The sequence below is a fragment of the Dioscorea cayenensis genome, chromosome 18 (genome assembly GCF_009730915.1).
Source record: "Dioscorea cayenensis subsp. rotundata cultivar TDr96_F1 chromosome 18, TDr96_F1_v2_PseudoChromosome.rev07_lg8_w22 25.fasta, whole genome shotgun sequence".
NCBI classification, from domain to species: domain Eukaryota; kingdom Viridiplantae; phylum Streptophyta; class Magnoliopsida; order Dioscoreales; family Dioscoreaceae; genus Dioscorea; species Dioscorea cayenensis.
The window spans coordinates 22,233,274-22,251,014 of NC_052488.1; the positions used below are offsets into that span (position 1 = coordinate 22,233,274).

Below are 17,741 nucleotides of genomic sequence, written 5' to 3' on the forward strand. Positions count from 1 at the left end.
ATCAGAGTGTTTAGAGAAAGATGAAGTGTGCATATTAGACCACTCTTTTAATCTTTTTCTTTCAAATCCAGAAATTTTTTAGTTGAAAAATATAAATAAAAATAACTTCGAAATTCTATGAGAACAATTAAACATATGCATTGAAACTGGAACACAGTTGTTAAGAGTAAAAATGTCATTTTACATGTTAAACAATATAAGAACATGGAATGTGTTATTGCAATCAATAGAGGCTGAGATCTTCGTTCGCAAAGTTTGTTTAACAAGGCTGTACATAGCTTATTAATCAACAGAGAAATGCAAGATCAGAACTATATATAACATTCGAGTGAAATGGATCGACAACAATGTTTCAAGGAGCTGGAACACGGCTTTTGTCATCGGTCACTGACCGTATAACTCTTTCGGAGAGGAAACAACAGCTCTTCTTTGGTCTACTGAGTTTTGTAGTTGCTGTTTGACACGCCGGAGAGCTCTGAGTACCTCCTGTGCATCGTTTCTCATTTCCGGTTTCTTTGCATTTGTGTTGATCCACATGTTTGATGGAACTAATGCTAGTGAATCATCTTCGTATTTAGTCTGATCTTCTGCTGCTTTTAGCTCTTTCACACTGTCATGTTGTTGTCTGATTGAAGATGTGAAAAAATAAAAATCAAGGAAACACTTTCATGAGTTAATGCCGAAGAAAATTTAAAGAAACATATGCACATAGCTTTCGGTGGAAACTAAATGTTTTCTTAGATGAACAAAGATTATCAAATTATTGACAGATTCATAAAGTAATAGCAATAGAGACAAGCAACTTCACATCATTTAAGGAGTAAAAGACATCACAATGTCGCCTGATTGAAGATCTACAAAGAAAATCAATAATACATCTTCATGAGTTAATGCTAAAGAAAATCGAATGAAACATATGAACATTGATTCTGTGGACACTGAATATTTTCTGAGTTGAATGACGATAATCAAATTACTCGGAAATGCATAATGCAAACATTGGCAGACTCTTTGTATATGTCTGGACTTTTTGTATATGTCCGAGCTTGGTTTATCTATCAAGAATAAGGTAGAAGGGGAGGATTCATGTGGCCGATCCCAAATAGGTGTATTCAAGACACCATTCTTGCAAATATTAGAATCAAAGAAATCACAATGCCCTCAGTATTGGATTAGATGCTAGAGGGAGTAACCATGAGACATTGTCCTGATAAATATATATCATTGTTCCTTAGGCATCATCTGCTTATTTTCGATCTAAACTGCATATAATCCGTGAAAGGTGGAGAACACAAACATAAACAAAACCAAAAGAAAACCCCTCTAATTATAAACACTATTATCAGTGAACGATAACAATCAGACAGACAATGTCTTGTATGATTTCTTCAATACATCCAAACACTCGAGATTCAGAAAATGAAACCATTGTGAATGAATCAACTAAAAGTTCTTAAAATCATACCTTGAAACATGAGAATGCTCTTCCTTGGTATGAGAATGCCCAGTGCCCACTGAGCTCCAACTCCCTTCCTGAGAACCTGATTGAATAGAGGAATCAATTGAGGAAATACCTGAAACCTCCTCACCATCTGATTGTCTGGTTTCCAGCTTTCCCAAATCATGTTTCATCAAGGAAACACATTCAGAAGAAGAGCTCACAGAACTTCCAGAAACATCAAAAAGCTTCAAAGATTCCAACTTCTTCAGAGCATTCTTCAACCTCCTTTCAGCTCTGTCCCTGCTCTCAATCTCTTTAGCAATGAGCTTCTCCAATTCATCCAACTGTTCACAACAACAGTGAAAAAGATTTGAGGTAACAAAGAAAGTAAAAAAAAAACCACAAAATGTAGAAATTTTTTCAGATCAAAAAGAGACCTTTGTGGACAGTTGCTCCACTTGAGCCTTGGCAGCTTTGGATGCCACTCTCTCAGCAAGCAACCTCCCTCTCAAACACTCCACTGTTCTCCACCCACCATTTCCTTCATTCCTCATCAAATCACTTCCCATTTCAAAACAAAACCACAAAAAACATTAAAGAAATGATATCAAGAACAAGAAACAAATAGAAAGGCACCACCTTTTCCCTTGTTTTTCTATTTATAACTAAGTCTAAGATTCAATGGCTCAACAATGCCTATTCCTCTTTACCTCCATTTCTTGTGAGATTGCATTCTTTCACTGTGTGCTTCTCTCTCTCTCTCTCTCTCTCTCTCTCTCTCACACGCACACTCTCACTATATAATATCTATGAGTGTCACTCTTTCTCTCCGTGAGCTTGTTCCCCATCAAATCAAAGCAAACATTTATAAAAGCAAAAGAAAAGTTAAGTTTTTGGACAAGTGTGTGGCTTTACAACATCACATTAAAAAAGAAGATGGAGCCATGCCCGGGTGGTTATGCAATTTGAAAATTTTACTGGGGATTTATGCTTTCATTTTATTTTATTTTTTACTGTTTTGGAACTTTGTTATTCACGTGAGACATTGTTTTGTTTGCTCTTATTGTTGGTTCTGTCTGCATTATTTGTTTTTATCCAACCTTTCTTATCAGTAACAATAATGATTTTTATTTATTATTTATTTCATTTGTTTTTTCTTTTTTTTCTTTTTTTTTTTTACTTGAAATGATGAGAAGTTTAATTTTAATAGAGAGAGTGGATGACCAATGTGGTACATCTTCATGATGTTTGGTTTAGCTTGGCTTGCAATCAAGGTTTCAGTAGTCAATGGACCACACACACACACACAGATCCATTTTGAAAAGGCAAAATTCATTATAATAATTAATTTGAATTTTTAACTGTATAAGAATCTAGCAACAAGCTCATTTGCTAATCAGTATAATTAATTTATATAATATATATATAAGAGAGGAAAGGAAGTGATGATAGGATGAATATTGAAAAGATTAATTCAGGGATCATGATGCCTAAGTCAAGAATATTCAAAGGTGAATAATATAAATACCTTTGAAATACATTTTAATTTCAATATAAATAATATTATTGATAATGAAAATATAAAATAACAACTTTTTAAAAATTTACTTTTTGACAAATGTAAGATTCAATCCAAAAAGAATCACTCTCAATAGACAAAATCCACGAGTCTCTCGAGCATTTGGATGAGACTTTTTAAAAGCTCGAAGTGTTTTTTATAAGTTAAGACTTCCGGGTTCAAAAAATTGTTTGTATTGATTTTTTCGTAAGCAGGTGTAAAAAAAGCGAAAAACGTTTTTAAGAAAGTTTGAGTCATAGCGAAACACGAAAAAACTGCATTTTTAGCTTTATTTTTACAACAGCTTTCTAAAAACTAATACAAATATAAAATATAAAAAAAATGTTTAACTTATTTTGGAAAAGCACTTTTTCCAAAAACTAAACTTAAAAACATTTTTTGAGAAACCAACTCAAACAAGATCTTAGTTCCATGCCTGGTCAAGCACTTGCAATATAGCAATTGAACCTCGGGGATATCACCAACTACTTTCATTGGTTCAATCCCAAAATTAAAAATAAATAAATAAATAAACAGAAACAATGGATTTCTTTTGGAAAGACTATAAACACTACCAGAGAGTATGACAAGAAAGGAACAAAATATCCTCATGAGTTCTTCTATTTACCAGGGTACCACTAATCTTACTTTTTGATAATTGTGCCACTTGTCTTTCATGCTGTACTTTACCGCAGAAAAAAAAAAAGAGTATTTGAAAGAGAATGTCCAATAATAATAATAAGATGAACTTTTACATCTATTTCAAGTTTTCAACTCAGGTAGCATGATTTTTCTAAATCTCAACTATGACTGGTAATTCAAATTTATACGTACTGCTATTCAATATTATCAGCGTAGCATCATACAAGATTAATAACTGGTTCGCAGAAATACAGGCATTACATTTTTTTTTTCTAATTTTCACAATAACAAATAATTCAAAGTTATGTAGGTATAGAATACTATTAGCATAACATAATATACATAAACGAAGTTAGTTCAAAGAATAGCTTTACAATTGGTTCCATAATCATTAAAAATAGAGTGAGCTACAGTTATGCTGATAGATAAGATTGTAAAAACATCTCATAAGAAGATAATTCTGTCCAAACAGAGAAATTAAAATGAAGAGATGAACAAACAACAAGAACATGGTCATGATAATAGTATGTGTGTACACACAAGGATGCCAATTCTAGCATTCAAGAAGTTTTTTTTCAGAATAAATGAAAAGCTTCTCAGTAATCTAATTTCTGAAAAAAAAAATAGTTACTTCTGTCCAAACAGAGAAATTAAAATGAAGAGATGAACAAACAACAAGAACATGGTCATGATAATAGTATGTATGTACACACAAGGATGCCAATTCTAGCAGTCAAGAAAAAGCTTTTCAGTAATCTAATTTCTGAAAAAAAATCAAGGAGATGAACAGCAGTGATGCCTCCTAAAAACAACACACCTTGTTGGTTTACATTCCATGCCAGATAGTGCAATTTCATGTACTTATACAATGAAAATTTGAGAACTTAAGAACTTTGCACTCATATGGAAATTTGTCATTTTGATCAAATCTCTAAAACCTCCCAACCATCAGAACAATCTCAAAAGCCTTATCATGTTAAACAGCTCAAGCAAAAATAAGAAAGAAAAATTCTTCATCAGAACTGATAATGAAAATTTCATAGATTAACCAAGTTGATATGAGCACACACTCATAAAATTTACTTAAAAACCACAATAAATAGAAGTCCTAAACACCAAAAGAAGCTTGTGCATCATGAACCATCTTTTCTCCCACTTCCATTTCCAGCTCAATCATCCTCATCAAGCCTATTAATCAACTCTTCCACAAAGTGTGGCACTCACAGCATGTCATATTATTTGAGCAACAAGAAGACATCCATGCAAAGTCTATAAAAGAAATAAACAAGTAATCATTCATATCAATCAAACAAGATCACTAGCACCATAAAAATCACAACAGTAAAAGCAAAGAGTGAAAAACAACAGTATTAGCAAGAGCATTAGTACCATAAAAATCAGAACAGTATCAGCAAGGGTTTAGTTTACCTATTGAGATCAAACAGTATACTCTTGCTCCAAAAATCAAAACTTTTTTTTTTCCAATCACTTGCTCTTCTTCATGAATCCCAGAATGAGCTCCAGAACCGCATTGCGGAGATTAGCCACAACCACAGTATCCACCTCCTCATTCAATTCAGAAAACCATAAATCAATCCCTCTATCACACTGACCTTCAAACCAATCACACACCACTCTTCCGATCCTCATCACATAGAGCCCACAATCATAAGCATTGGTCTGCTGTGGCGTCTGCCCTTCTATGAATCTCACCTCCTCTGAACCATCTCCGAGAAACCCCTTCACAGCCTTGAAGAACCGTCTCGCCTGCGATCGATTCATCGGTGTCAAGCTATCGTGATGCACAACCACATTATTCGCTCGCTCATACACCAACAAGCTCCAGTGCGCGCCGCCCTCGGCCTGAGTGAAATCCGAGCTGTCATTGACTGTGAAGACCACCAAATCCCTAGAAAGGAAATTGAGGGGATTGACAGCCTCGCGGAGAGATTGGGAATCGGGGCAATTGGCGATCCAGAAGGAGATGGAAGGCGGGACGAAGAGGATGCGGTCGGAGATGGTGGTGGAGAGGTAGCTCCAGTAGAACTCAATGATGCGATCGTTGATGTAGTGAGGACCTTGAAGGATCTCGAGGTCCGATCCCCGGAGAACCACATCGTTGTAGCTGAGGACCTTCTCCTCCGCCATTGTTGCGTTGTCGATGTTCCAAAAATTAAATAAAAATGTAATTATATTTTTCTCGAATAGTTTCTCGAATAATTTTTTGAATAATGTGCCATATCAGCATTCATGTCATTCAATCTTTATTTATTTTAAAAAAAAATTAATTTTTTTATTATCTAAATCCTAAATTTAAATATTTAATCATAAATGTGTAAATGATAAATCGAAAACCCCTCCCTAAACCCTAAAGTGTGATTTCTTGTTTAGGATTTAGGGCATAGGATTTAAGGTTTAGAGCTCAGGATTTAGAGTTTGGTATTTATTATTTAGGGTTTAAATTTTTAGATTTTTAGGGTATAGATTTTGTAGTATTTGGGTTTATGATTTTAGATATAATTTTATAATTTTTTAAAATTTTAAGTATTTAAAAAATTTTAAGGTTCAAATTTAAAGTTTATATAAAAAAAATATTGACGTGGATGAGGATGACAAGTTGGGTATCCACGTCATTCGGAAAATCCGGTAAATCTATTTAGTAAAAATATCATCACTCTTAAAAAAAATAGTTATTTACTGACATTCACATGTGCAAGGCACGTGTCATTGAAATAATAATTAATAAACTAAATAAGATAAATAAATAAATATAAACAGTCTCCAATCCAAAATAACAATGTTAAATTTATTATTTATGAGAAAGATAAGGTTATATATAATTATTATACTTTTTTGGGTTATTGTAAAAAAAATTTTAGTATATTTTTTTAATCAATTATTTTTCATGTAATGGTTATGGTATATAGAACCTTTCTTTAAGTGGGTTTAAAAAGTTTAAAAATGTATTTATTAAAAAAACACATTTAACAGAATGGTATGTTAGCAATGATGTATATATATATATATATATACAAAATAAGGTTAAAATTGTAGTATAAAAGACAAGCCAAAAGTATGAGAGTTCAATTTTCAAAGAAATAAATATATAAAACAAAGGAATGTTATCTGATAACCCCAAAGAAAAAAAAAATCAGGGATAAAATTTAAAAATCTCATCAAATATTAAAACTTATCTCAAAATATCTAATCCATTCTTCATGCATGTAATTATGTAAAGCAAGAAAATATAATGAAATAAAAAAAATAGAAAATCATGTAAAGCAAGTCACAAACAATTAACTGCAGAAATGAGTATTGAAACTGAAGTATTGCTTTGATGTACTCTATAATGAGAGATCCTTACAAGCAAACAGTTCCTATGATAAAAATCCACCACTAGTTTCACTAACATTTCTGAAACAAAATGTAGTCAATTGGTATCACTCTGATCCAGCTGAAAATCAAAGCAAGTTACTTGTCATCTGATGATAGACCTCAAATGTTTTCATTGAAGATGAAAACAATGGAGATTAGTACTGCTTAACAACTAATTGTATTTGTATACATAATGGTGGTTGCACCATCCCTCCAATTTGAAAGAAAATCACAAAAGGTGGAGATGCTGCTTGTTCCATTGCTTGATGAATCATAAACTGAAGAAAAAATTTCGATCAATCTACATATAACGCTGATAATGTGATGTAGGTTTTGAGTTTAGTTTTGAGCTTGCCTACTCTGCCACTACTTCAACAAGACTCTCCATATTTTCTTCATGTAAACTGCTAATGACCAGATGGCGAGGCCGGCCGAAATATACAGCAGTGTCACACCAGAACCAATTAATAGTCCAGGTGCTGCTAAACTGTATGATTCATGAAAGAAATGTGATTAGCATAAACAAACATGTTTATGTGATTTTAACTCCAATTTGAGGTTGTAGGGAAGTGGTAAACCTGGGATCTCTGGTACCAAGGAGAATTGTTATTGCCACCATTTGTGTTGCAGTTTTCCACTTTCCCAAATTGTTTACAGCCACAGCCTGTGAACATGAACAAGAAGTCTAAGTTCTGGATTTAAAAATGCGGAGATGGTTCAATAGTGATATCATTTAGGTAGTGAAAAGAGACAGAAAGAAAAAAACCTCGAGCACTTTAGTATTCTGAGATGCTGCCCATTCTCTTACTGCTGACATGGTTATCTACAAGTGAAAAAGAAGGCTGAATTAATTCCCATTAAGTAATAACATGAAGCACTTCTGACAAAATGGAAGATTAACGAGGGTGAAAGTGATGAAGTTATGTTATTAACATATTACACAAGTGGGCATTAACAATAATCATTTAGGACATGCAAAATATGTGTCCAAAGTTAGTTAACAACTTTGTAACTCATTTTGAACACAAGAGAAAAGGAAAGGTCTCCGGACGCCATAGTAATTTATCATGTCCTATAACATCTCACACAATAGGTATAGCATAAATCAATGAAACGGTTAAGTTGAAATGGTTAGACAAATACAAAATCAAACTGTTGTAGAAAAAGATGAAGGAATATATAATTTACAACATCTCTCTACTGATTTGTTTCTCTATCAAAGAAAAATATGGAGTTTAAAACAATGTTTACCTCTCTACCAATGATTGCAATTGAAGGCACCGTCAAAAGCCATGATACATCTCCATTCATACCAGTATGATGAGGTTTGGTGCACAATAATACTAATGCGGCAGCAACCATTAACTGCACTCAATAGTCAAAGAGTTATTCTTAGGAGAACATATACAGCAGAAGGAAAATTGCCGCAGGGCAAGCAGACTATATGAGGAAAAAAAAAAGCATTTAAACAAGTAAACACCTTATCAGCTACAGGATCAAGAAATGCCCCAAAAGCTGTTCCAAGTTGCATCTGGAAAAAAAAAAACACATACAAGAATTTAGACTAAAATACTTGTCACGACGTGATATATATGATCATGGTCAACAGAAACAAACCTTTCGAGCAAGATAACCATCAAGCCAATCTGTGATTGCTGCACCAACAAAGATGCTTGTGGTCACAGTTGTTGCCCACCGGCCATCCATGTAAAATGCTAGAACAAAAGTGCACATGAAAATCATCAAATGCATAAACTTACTGAGACCACTCATCACTAGATGACAACGATACTGGTAAAAAGTTCTGCTCTTGTTCATAAAAATCAAATAAGATGAACATTTGACAAATAATAACACCATTTAAGAAACACCACAAGCTTAAAACACATATACTCGCCAGTTATTGAAAAGAGCTGATCATATAAGCATCTTCACCGACAAATCTATTCCCTTGTTTAGCCCAAGATGGATTTAGATATAGTCAAGATTATAAGAGTTAAGGTACTCCATAAACAAAGATATTGTATGCATGGCTGATCCAGATGTCCACGAACAAAAGATAAAGTTTAATAGCGTAAATCACAAGCAAATTGGAAAAAAATAAATGCCCAAAGGATGTCCTAGATGATAGATAATATATATATATGACAACAAATGAAATCGATCCTTAAACAAGATTAAGGAATAAAAACGATAGATTTTCAAGAAAAATCATATGAACATAGTCTCTCCCTACGAAAATTCAGAACACCTGCCAGTAGATCTCAATCCATATTTACAAAACACTTTTTTTCTCCCAATTTGAAAGGCTGAAGATTCACGGTGATAATTTCAACAAAATCCCACCTTTACCTAAAATTTAACGCAAAAAACACAATAAAAAATAAAAGAAAAGAAAGAAGACCTACTGCCGATGAGAAGCGGAACAGCAGCGACCCGGCCAAGCGTGAGCAGTGTTGGCAAGGTGAGCAGCCTGTTCTCCTTACCCTCCTCCTTGCCCTCTTTCCTAAACCCGCCATCAATCCCCTCCACCTCCGGCGGCGAACCCATTGTGCCGCTCCTCCCCGTGGCCTCCCACTTCCCGGGTCCGACTGAAGGGGGCCCATCCCCCGCGACAGCCGCGGCCGCATATGGCGCACGCGCAGATCGGAGCCCCATCAACGCCGCGAATCGCGCAACCCTGCTTGCTCCTCGTTGCCCCTTGATCCCAATCCCAAGAGAAGCAGTGCCAAAAAAACAAGTGCAAATCGTTGAAGAGGAGGAGAAATAGTTAGGATCCGCAAAGCGAGGCACTAATCGAAGATGCCTTGGATTGTTGGCATAAATGAGAAGATTGGGAGATGAGGTAACGCACTTTAGAAGGGTTGGAGAGATGAACGAAGTGGAAGGCATCGAATAGATATATGTAATTTCCAAATCGAATGGAACGGAAAGGAAAGAGAGAGAGAGAGAGAGAGAGAGAGAAACCAAAGGGTCGACGTTCGCTCGCTGTCGGCCTTTATGTTAGGAAAGGTTTTTTTTATTTATTTATTTATTTAAATGAGTTATATCAATATTTTTAATTAATTTGTAAAAAAATTATTATATGGTGATTATTTAAAAATAAAAATTAACCATGTAAATTGCACCATATTTTTTTTTAAAAAAAAATAGATAAACCATCCATGCATTATGAAAAGCGGAAACCAAGTAAAAGTGAAGCACGAACAACATACTATGTTACACCAATTGGTTTAATAGATTAAAGAGAGTTATTTTTTGTTAATGAGTTATACTATATAATTTAATCAATATTTTAATTAAATCAAATTAATAGGTTTTTTTTATTTTAATTAATTAGTGATAATAAATGCTTATTAATTTAAAACTTAACATTTAGTATGTATATAATTAAATAAGAAGTTTCTTAGAAGATTGTTTGAGAAATGGGTTTTATCCCAAAGAAAGTACACTTGTAATTTTGGAATTTTACCCAAAATCGAACATGCAATCTGTCAGTGTATTGCTTAGTCTTTTGAAATGTGAACCCAGCTCTCTTGAACAACCCATACATAAACATCATTTGTTGGAGTAAAAAATAAAAATTAGAAAGAAAAACACAACTAAGGTAATTCCCAACAATGCAAAGAAACGGAAAACGGTGGAGAAAAAGCTAAAAGTAATTCAGGAATGTAAACATAAGAAAGAGAAGGGTATTAGCGAACAAACAGAGTGGCTAATTAAGAGTAGAGAAACTAGATATCCCAGCAATAAGCAACAAGCATTAGACAGAGGAGTACTACTTTTTATTGTTACAACTGAAAGCTGCCCAACTCCCAGGGCCACATAGTATAGCACCTTCTTGCACTACTACCAACTCAAGAAATCAAACCAGAAAACACTACCCAAGTCTTGTTCAAGATTATTTCTCAAAACTAAATATGACGAGCATTTTGCATCCTAACTGTCTGCTATGCATTTGATGATCTCCTCATGTTGTCACCAAGTTTTAATCTCCTACGTGATGAATTTTTTATGTACCCGATTAAACAGCCAATGGGTAATCGTCAGCTGTCTGCTTCCCGGCGTTTGTCATCATAAACGATCTGTCTCACAAACTGTCCACGAACTCGCGGCCGCTGCTCTGCCAGTCTCTTCCTGCTTTGGTAACGCACCTGAAAACAAAAGACAGCACAGAAAGACCACTTCTCTCCAAATCTGCAATGAACTTAAAAAATAAAATGCAGAGAAGCGAAACATGGCGAATGGAATAGTGCATGGTTTTAGGCAAAATGGTTGTGTAATTTGTTTGAATTTCATAACCCAGTTACCAGTGATGGTTTCACTGTTTGGAAATTTTGAGTATTAACTGAGATTGCTGCTGCTTCACCATGCAACTTTCAATGCCATGTTAGTGTAATCACTCAACCATGAGTTTTAAAGAACACATGAGAAATGCAGAAAACACCACAGCTTGTGAATGAGAATCTAGACATAAACCAATATCATAAAGGCCATTACCTTCTTCTCAAAATTCCGCTCTTTCCTTTTCTGCCGGAATTTGTTCAAAGCGGCCTCTCTCTGTGAGGAAGCGTTCTGATCGGCTCCACTTCCGTTCCTGCCCCACCCCCCACCACCATTGCCACAACCACTCCCACTTTCTCCTGCAAATGGGTTATAGTTATTCATGTTAATTCCTGCATGATTATGCATGTGGTTAATGCCTGATATAATTTTATTTAAGCTGAAATCTGTACCTTCAATTGGCATGACAAACACATTGGATGATCCACACTGCAGAGCAGCAGCTACCATGTTCTTAAGCGGCAAGTCATCATGTTCTGGAGGTTGCTGCATTTGCTGTTGCTGTTGCTGCTGTTGCTGTTGCTGTTGTTGTTGCTGCTGTTGCTGTTGCATGCCGTGGACAAGGTGATGATGATGATGATAATGATGATGGTGGTACAGTACTTGAAGCTGAGGGGACGTTCTAGAATGTCCAGATATTCCAGAGGCTCCAGCTTCATCAACTTTTTCTGGCGCCACTTGCTGAGTAGTAGGAGTCTGATGTTGAACTGGATGGAAGGCTGATGTGGGGCTGGCACATTTGATTGCCAGTGTAGATGGTAACTTCTCCTTAGTGGCTACAATTTTAGTGAAGGCAATTTTAGTGGAAGACCCCATGTCATTGTTGTTACTACTGCCATTTGAACCCTGCTTCAGAGGAGCGCCATTTGAATTAGATGTCATATTGTATGTAGAATCTGTCTTCACTGCATCAGAGCTGTTATCAAGCGGAAGAGAACAGCTTCCTTTGTATCCATTGGGAGCTTGGACAGAAGCAACAGAAATATTGTATCTGCACGTAAGTAGAGCTGCAGTAAGGTTTAATCTTTTCCAAATTCAACTTAAAATGAAATTAATATTTTTCACTCTCCACCTGGAAAATGCTGACTGATTTGAATGTCTCAATATATTGCGCTCATCATAAGTGGCAGTTCCATCCTCATCACTTGATCTCAACCTCTTCAAACTTAGCTCTAGGTATGGCAAATCATTAGAGCCAACAACAGTGCTTTCTGAGATTTTGGGGAAGCCAATGGGATCATTGACAGATCCAGTAACCATTACAACTTCAGAAGTTTTGGCTATTCCACCAATCAGATCAGCAGCTTGTGTGCTTCGTTCACCAGTATTATCACTGTTATCTAGTTCCATTGGATTACCATTTACTCCCCTCTCTGTGTTATTATCATGCACTTTATTCACATTTGGGTCAGACTGATTTATAGCAACCTTCTCACCCTGATGAGATTCAGTTCGTACATCTGTTCTCGGAACCCCGAGTTCCAAGTCCTTGCCCATGGAATTGTTGTCTAGAATACAAGTCAATTACAGTTATATCACGAAATGCAATGGGGACAGAAATGAACTTGCTGGTTTGCATATCTACATACCAGAAAGTTGCTTTTGTTGTTGGCCGTCCTTGGTGGTAGGAAAAGGCACCCAACCATTGCAGAATGATTCAGGCTTTGGATGGATGACCTGCGCACATGTACTATCATGTGGATCAGCCAACTGATCTGATGGAGACATTGGTTGGGGACTGTCAACTTCAACAGCGCATTTTGTCCATGAGTTCTGCAAAACAAACTTGATGTCTTTACGTATATACATTTTGTCCATGACCAATTTGAAGTTTGAACATGAAGAAGCTTAGAAGAGTCCTACCTTAACATTGATGTTATTTTTTTTTTAATACACAGCTACAGAAGCAAAATCTTCTAAAGGAATGCATAAAGTGGAAGGACTATATACTAAAAAATAAAACATCACTACAACAAAGGCATTTCTTCTCTTTATGCTTGATTGATATAATCTAACAAGTAAAGAAGGTCCAAAAGTTCCATAAATAACAAGATGAGGTATGTCGACATGGTGATAGACATGCACCTGCGCAATAAATGTAAACAGATATAGGACTCAATACAATTGACAAACCTGCGTCCCACTTCCATTATCACTTCCATCCCTCGCATTCAAGCCAATACTTCCATTATCATCCTCATCATTGCTGCCAGTATGGTTGTCTGAATCACCAACACACTTTTTGGCAGATTTTTGAGTTTGTATGCCACTTTCACTTCCACTGCCACTAGACTGGAAAACAATAATAAATGAATGAAAAAGAACCTAAGTAATTCAAACTACATAGGCAGCACAAGAGGAAATAAAAGAGAATGATGAAACAATAATGATATATTGATGGACAGTCAATGTTATATGTAACTGAGCCACTCCACTAACAGAAACTTTACCCTATGCTATTACATAATTGCATTAGAAAATAACAGCATGATCTTTGTAGAGGAAAACAAAACAGGTTGGCAAAAAATAACAACGTACACTGCGGCATCTCCTCCAGACATGTTGCCAAAGGTTTTTTAGCTCATTCTTACGAATAGGTTTAACTAAAAAGTCAACTGCACCTTTTGACAAGCATTTAAAGACTGTTCCCATAGAATCATTTGATGACATCACTGCAGACAAATCTCACCAGGTGTAGCAGTTAAAAGTATCAAAAGAAAAAAATAGAAAATCCACAACTAAAAAGTTTTGTTATAGTGCAGGAAGGATACTCACTAATCACAGGAATTGTCTTGCAGGTTTTATGGTTCATTATCTTACACAGAAGATCAATGCCAGACAAACAAGGCATTACTACCTCAGTCAAGACAAGATCAACATGATTTGTCAGATCTTCCAATAGTTTCCAAGCTTGCAGACCATTTTCAGCAGCAGTAACTGCAAGGCATTGACTAGCATCAGGCATGTGTATGATGTGAATAATGTGACCATGGTCATATTCTTCCATGTAATGGAAAGTAAAGAAACTGTTACTTTTAAATATAGGAAAATCATTCACTTTATTAAAATTTGCCTAATTTATTAAAAAAATCTATAAGTTAGAAAAGAATTGGCGAGTGGCTCACATATGCCACTACCATAAAGGCTAACCGGTACAAACATAAGCACAACAAGGCACAATGAGTAATATAATTGTAGCTAAACCACTGAACACATGATTCTTTCCATCATACTTATGGAACTGAAACATAAGCACAAATGTACAGGCACAAATCAAAAATAGAAAATAGAGATAGATCAACCAAGAACCAATAGAAAGCAAGTAGCAGATGGCTGTATTCTAAAGTTTATGGTCCTTACAGCAGAATGTATGTTGAGCTGTCAATTTTACGACCAATAACCACTGATTTACCTTAGCATTCTACAACAGGGGGTCAAGAATTTCAAGTTTATCCCATGCATACCCTTCTTCTATTTATTTATTTATTTTTATTTTACTATAGGAAGAGAACAAGCATAATCATAAACATAACAAATCCAATGTTCATTAGCAAGGAAATTAGCTTCATTAAACATTAAACAAAAATTGTTAGCAAAACACATCCTTTTGACATTAATCAATAGATTGACTAATTAGCAAAATCACAATGCACTTCTGACCAACTCAAGATGAACGGATAAAAGGGATGATTAGACAAGGAACAAAGGCTGATATAAATGGTTGAACTAAACTAAATTGTTCCTACAATCACCAGCATGAACAAATTAAAATCCGTGATTTATCTGATGAACAACATGGTAAATTAAGTATAGTTTAACAAGCACATGTGAGAATGGGATAGGATTAAATGTACATACGACATTAAATCAGGAGATAGTGTTAAATTCTGCTGTAATTAAAAAAAAAAAAAACTTGTAAAGCAATTTGTTGGATGTTCTATGATACCAATTGTTAACAATTCCAAGCTAAATAAAATAAAACCAGGATGAAAAAAATTTTAGAAGTCCATCTTATCACGCAAAGCTTAAAGACAACCTATCTTGTAAGCAACCATAGCCAAAAAACAGAAGACAGAAAATTTAGATCTACAATGCATACTCAGCTGGATTTTGCGATAAAATTTTTGGCAGGTCAGCTTTTGTAATTAGAAGTAGAAATGGAAACCTTGCAAGTACAGAGAATTAGAATATGACATACCTTCATAGCTACAATTGCGAAGTAAGGCACACAGAACTTGACGAGTGGAATCATCATTTTCCACAAGCAGAACCTTGAGAGTTCTGACTGGCAGGAACCTCTCCCAACGGACAAGTGGCCCCTGTGGCTGCTGCTGTTGCTGCTGCTGCTGCTTCTGAGCTCTACACTGATGGGCCACCTTGGCTGCCACATCTTCTTCACTTCCTTCAGTCTCATCATCAGCTAATTCATTGATCTTGGATTCATCCTCCTCCGAAAGTCCTTGTTCCTCCCCTGTGATGACATCCTGAACCTTGGGTTGATCCCGGATATGGAAGTTAAGTTCTACCAGCCCCTCCTTGCCAACCACAGCAGGGTTCAGCTGACTGATGGTTCCCATTAGCCGGATTCAAATAAGCCAGCAATTACAAAGACGCTTGATTGAACTTCTATCCAACTGGAGAACTCGCACATTCCGATGCCTTCAAGAACTCCCAGCTTTCAATCCAACCACTCCCAATCAATCCCAACTACGTTAAAACGCCACGAATGTCAAGGAAACACCCAGAAGTCGATCTCGCCCATCGTTTTATCAGCGATGCAGACCAACGGTGACATGATTAAAACCACAAATCACCACCAAACACCAACAATATTTAGACTAAAAAACAGATCGAGAAGAACTGAAAACCGATCAAAAAAATTTACAAAAAAAAAAAACAAAGAAATCACAAAGGGAACAAAACCATCTGCAAACCCTTCATCCCAAAAACGACTTTCCAATTCATAACCAGAAGCAAAAAATTACCAACCAATAAACCACTCAAAAATCAAAATAAAAGGCTTTTCATCCATGAAACAAAGATATACGACTAAAACCCTAACCTCAAACCAAATCAAGGGTCAATAAACCAATCAATTGATCCATAAACACCAGGAAACAAAACAACAGATCCAGAAACAACTAATGTTACTATTCCAAACTCAAAAACCAATAATCCAAACAAACCTTCCATTAATTGAACAAAAAAAAAGCCAAAGAAAAACAACAAGAAATGAAAGTCCAAACACCATACCTCCCGTGGCCGTGAGTAATGGCTCCAAGAGCTACAAATCCGTCTCAAAACGCTACAGAGAAGGTAATCAAAGCAAGAAACCTAGATTTCAGCTCATTCTAGTCAATCAAAGAACTAGGGTTTCAGAGTGGAGAAGGAGAAGGAGGAGGAGCAGGGTTCGTCCGGGGGGATTGGGAGGACCATCGGAAATATATCCACTGAGAGGGAATGAACATGGTCCGTGTTGGCGGTGCCTTCATAATGACGTGGATCGAAGGGAGGCGCAGGGACATCCACGTGGCGTAAGATCAGAAGGTGGGGCCAATCCGAGGTGGACGAGATCTAAAGCCCGAAGCTTACGAGCCGGTGCCGCATCGGAGAGGATCCATTGAGATTGGGAATCATGCCCACGTGGAGCCTTTACCTTTGTTTTCGTGGTGGGGACCACCATTAGATGCTCTCCTCTCTTAACTTATGTTTAGTTTTTTTGTAATAATAATAATATTATTATTATTATTATTATTAGAAGGAAGGATAAATAAATTATGTGAATTTTTCTTGGATTTTTGATAATTTATTCTTCAGAATAATGATACTAGTAACGAACGGTCTTGATTTCGTCTCAAGCTCTGATGAGTTTAGTGACCACATGACGTCAGCATCTCCATGCTATTGAATCCTAACCATTTTTTTTATTATTATTTTTATTAAGAAATACTTCATTTATAATATTTTTTTTTACCTGGCCATTAGCACTAAATTAGTTTGGTTCACCCATATTTTTCAAAAAAAAAAAAAAGTCTAGATCAAGGTACTAGAAGGAGTATAAAAATATTAATTTTTCTTAATTATCATTTTTTTATATACACAGTGATTCGAGCCGGAAACCACTCGATTCAAAATTTTTTTTATTTGGAATCAATCCTATTGGTAAGTTTTTCTTTTAAAATATAAATATAAATATGTATATATATATATATATATGTGTGTGTATATTACAATAGGTGGATATTCATTGTATGATAAAAGTAGATACGAAGAGAAAGAATCCGAAAAAGGTAGGAAAAAAACTAATAAGAAGAAATTGATTCCAATCCCATGGATGGAGGGGTTACAACCAAAGATCATCACGTGGACTCAAAAACTTTG

At 35.5% G+C, this 17,741-nt stretch overlaps 4 protein-coding genes across 5 annotated transcripts; all 4 read right to left on the reverse strand.

The window, feature by feature from the left end:
- Window positions 1-156: 156 nt before the first annotated feature.
- On the reverse strand, window positions 157-2,329 carry LOC120281948. Its single transcript, XM_039288641.1, has 4 exons — window positions 2,152-2,329; window positions 1,879-2,002; window positions 1,466-1,785; window positions 157-625 (listed from the first exon to the last, which is right to left on the reverse strand). The coding sequence occupies exons 1-4, from the start codon at window positions 2,172-2,174 to the stop codon at window positions 385-387; spliced, it is 708 nt and encodes a 235-aa protein (XP_039144575.1). The 5' UTR covers window positions 2,175-2,329; the 3' UTR covers window positions 157-384.
- A 2,331-nt stretch (window positions 2,330-4,660) lies between these two features.
- LOC120282363 (NEDD8-specific protease 1) lies at window positions 4,661-5,816 on the reverse strand. Its single transcript, XM_039289169.1, has 2 exons — window positions 5,070-5,816; window positions 4,661-4,910 (listed from the first exon to the last, which is right to left on the reverse strand). Exon 1 carries the CDS (start codon window positions 5,787-5,789, stop codon window positions 5,127-5,129), a length of 663 nt encoding a protein of 220 aa, XP_039145103.1. The 5' UTR covers window positions 5,790-5,816; the 3' UTR covers window positions 4,661-4,910; window positions 5,070-5,126.
- Window positions 5,817-7,243: 1,427 nt separating this feature from the next.
- Window positions 7,244-9,981, reverse strand: LOC120281646 (CDP-diacylglycerol--glycerol-3-phosphate 3-phosphatidyltransferase 2-like). 2 transcript variants are annotated; one of them, XM_039288338.1, is made up of 8 exons: window positions 9,425-9,981; window positions 8,634-8,731; window positions 8,497-8,547; window positions 8,268-8,381; window positions 7,783-7,839; window positions 7,595-7,680; window positions 7,372-7,503; window positions 7,250-7,294 (listed from the first exon to the last, which is right to left on the reverse strand). In XM_039288338.1, exons 1-7 carry the CDS (start codon window positions 9,906-9,908, stop codon window positions 7,383-7,385), a joined length of 1,011 nt encoding a protein of 336 aa, XP_039144272.1. In that variant the 5' UTR covers window positions 9,909-9,981; the 3' UTR covers window positions 7,250-7,294; window positions 7,372-7,382. The 2 variants fall into 2 exon arrangements, with proteins under 2 accessions (XP_039144271.1, XP_039144272.1); XM_039288337.1 differs by having other exon boundaries at window positions 7,244-7,503.
- Window positions 9,982-10,669: 688 nt separating this feature from the next.
- Window positions 10,670-16,805, reverse strand: LOC120281816 (two-component response regulator-like PRR73). Its single transcript, XM_039288509.1, has 10 exons — window positions 16,614-16,805; window positions 15,559-16,067; window positions 14,136-14,297; window positions 13,899-14,032; window positions 13,494-13,652; window positions 12,950-13,133; window positions 12,433-12,868; window positions 11,753-12,351; window positions 11,517-11,659; window positions 10,670-11,170 (listed from the first exon to the last, which is right to left on the reverse strand). The coding sequence occupies exons 2-10, from the start codon at window positions 15,935-15,937 to the stop codon at window positions 11,063-11,065; spliced, it is 2,304 nt and encodes a 767-aa protein (XP_039144443.1). The 5' UTR covers window positions 15,938-16,067; window positions 16,614-16,805; the 3' UTR covers window positions 10,670-11,062.
- Between the last annotated feature and the right edge of the window lie 936 nt (window positions 16,806-17,741).

Bases quoted from the DNA above. Each gene is read 5' to 3' on its own strand.
- LOC120281948 (XM_039288641.1), bottom strand. From the start codon at position 2,174: ATGCAATCTCACAAGAAATGGAG. The intron at 2,003-2,151 runs GTAAAGAGGAAT...TGAAATGGGAAG, and splicing joins CAATCTCACAAGAAATGGAG to TGATTTGATGAGGAATGAAG. The intron at 626-1,465 runs GTATGATTTTAA...ATCTTCAATCAG, and splicing joins GAGCATTCTCATGTTTCAAG to ACAACAACATGACAGTGTGA.
- LOC120282363 (XM_039289169.1), bottom strand. From the start codon at position 5,789: ATGGCGGAGGAGAAGGTCCTCAGCTACAACGATGTGGTTCTCCGGGGA.
- LOC120281646 (XM_039288337.1), bottom strand. From the start codon at position 9,908: ATGCCTTCCACTTCGTTCATCTCTCCAACCCTTCTAAAGTGCGTTACC. The intron at 8,732-9,424 runs GTAGGTCTTCTT...CTTTTGTTCTAG, and splicing joins TGTTCCGCTTCTCATCGGCA to CATTTTACATGGATGGCCGG. The intron at 7,681-7,782 runs GTTTTTTTCTTT...TCATGTTCACAG, and splicing joins AGAATACTAAAGTGCTCGAG to GCTGTGGCTGTAAACAATTT.
- LOC120281816 (XM_039288509.1), bottom strand. From the start codon at position 15,937: ATGGGAACCATCAGTCAGCTGAACCCTGCTGTGGTTGGCAAGGAGGGG. The intron at 14,298-15,558 runs GTATGTCATATT...AATGCCTTGCAG, and splicing joins TCGCAATTGTAGCTATGAAG to TTACTGCTGCTGAAAATGGT. The intron at 13,653-13,898 runs GTACGTTGTTAT...ATTGTTTTCCAG, and splicing joins TCTGGAGGAGATGCCGCAGT to TCTAGTGGCAGTGGAAGTGA.